Source organism: Heptranchias perlo, chromosome 16, assembly GCF_035084215.1.
Source record: "Heptranchias perlo isolate sHepPer1 chromosome 16, sHepPer1.hap1, whole genome shotgun sequence".
In the NCBI taxonomy this organism is placed as follows: Eukaryota; Metazoa; Chordata; class Chondrichthyes; order Hexanchiformes; family Hexanchidae; genus Heptranchias; species Heptranchias perlo.
The window spans coordinates 34,579,646-34,585,645 of NC_090340.1; the positions used below are offsets into that span (position 1 = coordinate 34,579,646).

At 42.1% G+C, this 6,000-nt stretch overlaps 1 protein-coding gene across 1 annotated transcript in view; it reads right to left on the reverse strand.

Annotated features, from left to right (window-relative positions):
• The window catches only part of lonp2 (lon peptidase 2, peroxisomal), an 85,615-nt gene extending 79,832 nt beyond the window's left edge, over nucleotides 1–5,783 (reverse strand). The window contains exons 1-2 of the mRNA XM_067997925.1: nucleotides 5,426–5,783; nucleotides 342–567 (exon numbers count right to left, since the gene is read on the reverse strand). Coding sequence (XP_067854026.1) covers nucleotides 342–567; nucleotides 5,426–5,655 — 456 coding nt within the window. The 5' untranslated portion in view covers nucleotides 5,656–5,783. The remainder of the gene's footprint in view (nucleotides 1–341; nucleotides 568–5,425) is intronic.
• Nucleotides 5,784–6,000: the final 217 nt, after the last annotated feature.

The following is a 6,000-nucleotide window of genomic DNA, read 5'->3' on the forward strand; positions in this document are numbered from 1 at the left end:
AGCAACCAGCCAATCTCAGTGATACTAGCGAAGAGAAAACATACAGCAGAGCACAGGTACTACATAAGGACTCATTTCCACACCGCCTGAGGAAGGGGAAAGCCCCCGAAAGCTTGTGGGATTAAAAATAAAATCGTTGGACTATAACTTGGTGTTGTAAAATTGTTTACAATTGTTAACCCCAGTCCATCACCGGCATCTCCACATCATGACTACATAAGGAGGGGAAGAGGAGGAAAGAGAGAAATACAAAAAACTGATGAGAAAGTCATGCATTGATAGCCGGACCCAGGAAATGATAAGGAGATTGCATTCATAAATGCAAAACATCTTACACAGACCTGTACTGCGTATTTGTAGAACTGCTCCGAAAGGTCACTCAGATCCCCAATACCATTTGTGTATTGCTCCAGCCGATCAAGTTGTTCCACTTCAGCCACTGGATACGGCTTCTCCTTCAGCACCTCAAGTATATGAAACCGACAGAGGCCTGTGATCAACAGGGTATAGTGTGGCTTTGGCCAATTGCTACCCACTATCTGTACAGCAATACCAGCTGTACCAATCCTACAAATTGAAGAGAAAAAACAACCAGTTAGCAAATGAAAGAGGTAGAGTATGAATTTACCTTTTTTTATTTAAGAAACAGTGATATAAAATTAGAAATGGCAACAATACTAGAATCACAGCAAAATACAATATGTATCAAAAACACATGCATTGGATAAAGTCCATGCCTATAACCTGACAATCATGTATAGTAAGAGAACCAAACAGAGGAAAGTGATTATTGGGTTTAGACAAGATGTGGGTCAATACATTACTACAAGGGGAGATATAATGCTATTTTTCTCCTCTCTCCAAAAATCAATTTTAATAGCAATTATATATTCTCCCAAATCAGCGTTTGTATGTGAATTTGCAAGTAAGTCAAGAATCAAGGCATCGAAAGAAACCATCAGTAATATCCTATAAAAATGTTACATATCAGTTTTCATGGGTTGTTAATTACCTATTAGCTGTAAGACACGAAAAACAAGTTTGTTTGGAAAATGTGGTTTCGTAATCTAATTTCAAATAAAAAAAACAATCTTTAAAATGCTAGTTAGGTTATTTGCATTACCCAACAAGAAAAGACAACATTAGAGAGCTCGCTGCAGAGCTCACTTGACGAGGGTGAAGTCCACTGAAAACTGTCCCCAATATAATTGGATTGAAATCACAGTTATATTCATTTTGACAAATCAGTTTTGTTGTTAAGCAATTTACTAGTGGATCTCCTGCTCACAAATATTTTTTTAAAGTTGTGCTTTTCTCTTGCTGTAAATGTCTTGGCTCCTGTCCTACTCCCTAATTCTTTAGTCTGCTTCTTTATATTTGTTCAACTTTTGCTCTGTATGGCTCTTATTGTTTCAGTATTTCTAGCTCTATGTAACGACTTGGCTCAGTTTGTAGCATTCTTATCTCTGTATCAGAAGAATATGGGTTCAAACCCCAGTACAGACTTCTGTGCAGTTCTGAGAGAGGGCGGCATTGTCAGAGGTGCCTGAAGAGATGGTAAACCAAGGTCCTGTCTCAGAAGTAAAAGATTCCGTGACACTATTTGAAGAGGAGCAGTAAGTTCCCTCGCTGTCCTGGCGAACATTCCTCTCTCAACCAATGCGACCAAAACAGATTATCTTGAAATTCATTAATTTGCAGTTTGTGGGCCCTTGCTGCGTACAAAATTAGCTAAAGAGGGAGAAAACTGAATATGAGAGTAAACTAGCAAGAAATATAAAAAGATAGTGAGAGCTTCTACAAGTATGTAAAAAAGAGATTAGTGAAAGTAAACGTGGGTCCCTTAGGAGGCAGAGACAGGAGAAATTATAATGGGGAATAAGGAAATGGCAGACGTTAAACAAATATTTTGTATCTTTCTTCACAGTAGAGGACACGAAAACCCTACTGGAAATAGTTGGGAACCAATGGTCTAATAAGAGTGAGGAACTTAAAGTACTTAAGATTAGTAAAGAAAAAGTACTGGAGAAATTAATGGGACCAAAAGCCGACAAGTCTCCTGGACCGGATGGCCTATATCCTAGGCTTTTAAAAGAGATGGCTGCAGAGATAGTAATTGCATTGGTTTTGATCTTCCAGAATTCCCTAGATTCTAGAACAGTCCATATGGATTGAAAGGTAGCAAATGTAACCCCGCTATTCAAGAAAGGAGGGAAGAGAAAACAGGGAACTCTCGGCCAGTTAGCCTGACATCAGTAGTAGGGAAAATGCTAGAATGTATTATTAAGGACGTAGTAACAGGGCACTTAGAAAATCATAATACTATTAGGCAGAGTCAACATGGTTTTATGAAAGGGAAATCGTGTTTGACAAATCTATTAGAATTTTTTGAGGGTGTAACTAGCAGGGTAGATAAGGGGGAACCAGTGGACGTAGTATATTTGGATTTTCAAAAGGCAGTCGATAAGGTGCCACACAAGAGGTTGTTACACAAGATTCGGGCTCATGGGATTGGGGGTAATATATTAGCATGGATTGAGGATTGGTTAACAGGCAGAAAACAGAGAGAGTAGGAATAAACGGGTTGGCAGGTTGTAACTAGTGGGGTGCCGCAAGGATCAGTCCTTGGGCCTTCGCTGTTTACAATATATATCAATGACTTAGATGAGGGGGGCCGAGTGTAACGTATCCAAGTTTGTTGACAATACAAACCCAGGTGGGAAAGTAACCTGTGAGGAGGACGCAAAGTGTCTGCAAAGGGATATAGACAGGTTAAGTGAGTGGGCAAGAAGGTGGCAGATGGAGTATAATGTGGGGAAATGTGAAATTATCCACTTTGGTAGGAAGAATAGAAAAACAGAATATTTTTTTTTTAAAAGGTGAGAGATTGAGAAAGGTTGGTATTCAGAAGGATTTGGGTGTCCTTGTACACGAATCACAAAAAGTTAACATGCAGGTACAGCAAGCAATTAGGAAGACAAATGGTACGTTATACTCCAACCCCTTGCAATAAAGGTTAAGAGTAAGGAAGTCTTGCTGCAATTGTATAGGGCTCTGGTGTGACCACACCTGGAGTACAGTGTACAGTTTTGGTCTCCTTACCTAAGGAAGGGTATACTTGCCTTAGAGGGGGTGCAACTAAGATTCACTAGATTGATTCCTGGGATGAGGGGGTTGTCCTATGAGAAGAGATTGAGTAGAATGGGCATATATTCTCTGGAGTTTAGAAGAATGAGAGGTGGTCTCATTGAAATGCATAAAATTTGAGAGGGCTTGATAGGGTAGATGCTGAGAGGCTGTTTCCCCTGGCTGGAGAGTCCAGAATTAGGGGTCATAGTCTCAAGATAAGGGGTCAGCCATTTAGGACCGAGATGAGGAAAATTTTCTTCACTGAGAAGGTTGTGAGTCTTTGGAATTCTCTACTCCAGAGGACTGTGGATGCTCAGTTGTTGAGTATATTCAAGACTGAGATCGATAGATTTTTGGACACCAAGGGAATCAAGGGATTATGGGGACAGGGTGGGAAAGTGGAGTTGAGGTAGAAGATTAGCCATCATATTGAGTTACTGAGCAGGCTCAAGGGGCCATATGGCCTACTCCTGCTCCAATTTCTTATGTTCTTAGCTGCTCTGTTTACCTACATAACAGCAGTGACTAAACTTGCAAAACAAATCCATCTGTTGTAAAGCACTTTAGGACATCCTGAGGCCACGAAAGGCACTATTTAAATGCAAGTCCTTCTTTATATATGTATGTGGGACTTGAGCAGAAGATGCTATTATCTCAGTGAGGGAACCAGCAGGAGCAGAATGTGGAGCACTCACCACTGGAGCACTTGGGAGGGATCGAAGCAGAGGTCCAGGAAGAAGCAGAGACTGGGCAAAATTCCTAGGGTGGAAGATCTTGGTGACCGGAAACTGGTTCATGCTAACTACATGATATCACACACCAATCAGTAAATTTAAAGACTCACTACAATCTTCCTTTTCACAATAATATTACAGACATGCAAACGCATCATTTTTAAAACACTGCTAGATTTCCTGTGGAGTTCTTCATGGTGAATCAGAGGATTTGTTTTTTTTTAAAACCAGAGAAGCACTATACTATGTAATACACAATGTATTATTATATAGTATAGCTAATATTGTGGAGCATTGGTACTCATGGGCCTTCTCCCATGTTTACTCTTGAGACCCTCCCTCACATCTTATGTTTTGTTCTGCCCTTGTCTCACAAGTGTAAACAGTTCACCTACTGAAAAATTGGAGAAGCACACGTAAGGAAGACACAATATCCAGTTCATATGTCAAAGGAGACAAATTGTTAGATACATGGGTCATGCTATTGTATAAGTAGATACTGGGCAGTGTGGATCAACTCTGGAATGTAAGAAACATAGGATCCCCTTATGAGATCAACTAATGGCACTGAAGATATCTATGACAAGTCCACTTTTATAAGTTTGGGTTTACAGGCAGAGGTTCACATTTGGCTTAGAAATGTTTCAGACTGATCAAAGGGTCAGATGCAATAAGCAGAATTTTTACAAGAGAATGACAGGTATGGTAGTGTAGTAGTTATGGCACTGGACCGCAATTAACTGGTTGTCAATTCAAATCCCATCATGGCAAGCTGCGAAACTGAATTTAATAAATCTGATAATTGTGGGCTAGCACCTGAAAAAAAATGACCAGGAAACCTTCTAGAATTTCTTCTTCTAAAAACCAACTGGTTCACTAGTGCCTTTCAAGGGAGGAAATCTGCCACCACCACCCAGACTGGCCTATGGCTGACTATTGATACTATCTAAGTGGATACAGTTAATCAAAAAGAACCTCCCTCCACCTGCTCAGGATAATTGGGAATGAGCTTTAAATGCTGCTCTGCCAGAATGCCCCACATCTTGTGTGCAAGTAAAAAAAAATGATTGAACCAAGATATGGCACCAGATCGGAGGAAAGAGATAATCGGATCAGAGGAGTAAAAGAAGCAAATGATGACCATCCTAGCTGGCTGGCTTAAAGTGTCACATAAGATTGAGCTGGTTTACAGAATGTGAGTTATTGCAAGATACCCTTACAGAAACAGATGTGAGACAGCGGTTAGAAACGAGGACGGCAAGAGAATATCCGCTGGCCACTGGCTGCGGCAAAATCTTAAACCGGTGCCTTATGAAAGTTACGATGTAACTACAGCCAGCACACAGAGGAAAACCTTCCTCCCGAGTGTCACTGGGAGTGACAATAACTCAATGGGTTGTAAAAATGCTGCGTACTTTGATACGGGTCATTCTTACAAAATACAAACAGCTCTGAACACTAATAAGTACATTGACAATCTCTGCTGATCAGAGGCCCCTCGCCCAGTGCCCAGTCTGCTGATATTCGGGAGACTCCTCCTTCCTCGAGCGCCCGGGGCCTACCTGTGCAAATGGGGCAACTCCTCGGAATCGCTGTCGGGATCCCTGGTGTTGGGGATGACCCCAATGATGGTGCTTTTAACCGAGGTTCCCCTCAGGAGCCGGCTATTCACCAACTGGATGTTTCTAGAAGTCTCCACGTTGATGCGCATCGAAGAGCCGGGCAGCAAAACCCCTTCGTTTGTGAGGAGCAGCGGGAGCCGGCTCGGAATCTGGATGGCACTCGAGCCCATACTGGCGACGCGAGGGGCCGACACCGTGCCTGCTTGAGTTTTATTTATTTCCTCGGCCCGCGGAGCCTGAACAAAACGACAACTTCACAATAAACCCCCCGCAACTACGGAAACCCGCGACTGCCACAACGGGCTAAACGAACGCCCGACTGCGCACGCGCACCACAGGGTCAGGACACACTGGTCCAAGGCATTGCCCAATTAATGTGAGGGCAGAAATTGCATAGAAAAGAACCAAGAGCTCACTGGAGCTCACCATCACCGAACTGAAAAAAAAAAGAGCTCACCGTCGTTAGTGGCGAAATCGAGGAGCAAGTTCCTGTGTTCGCACGTGCTCAGTGAAAC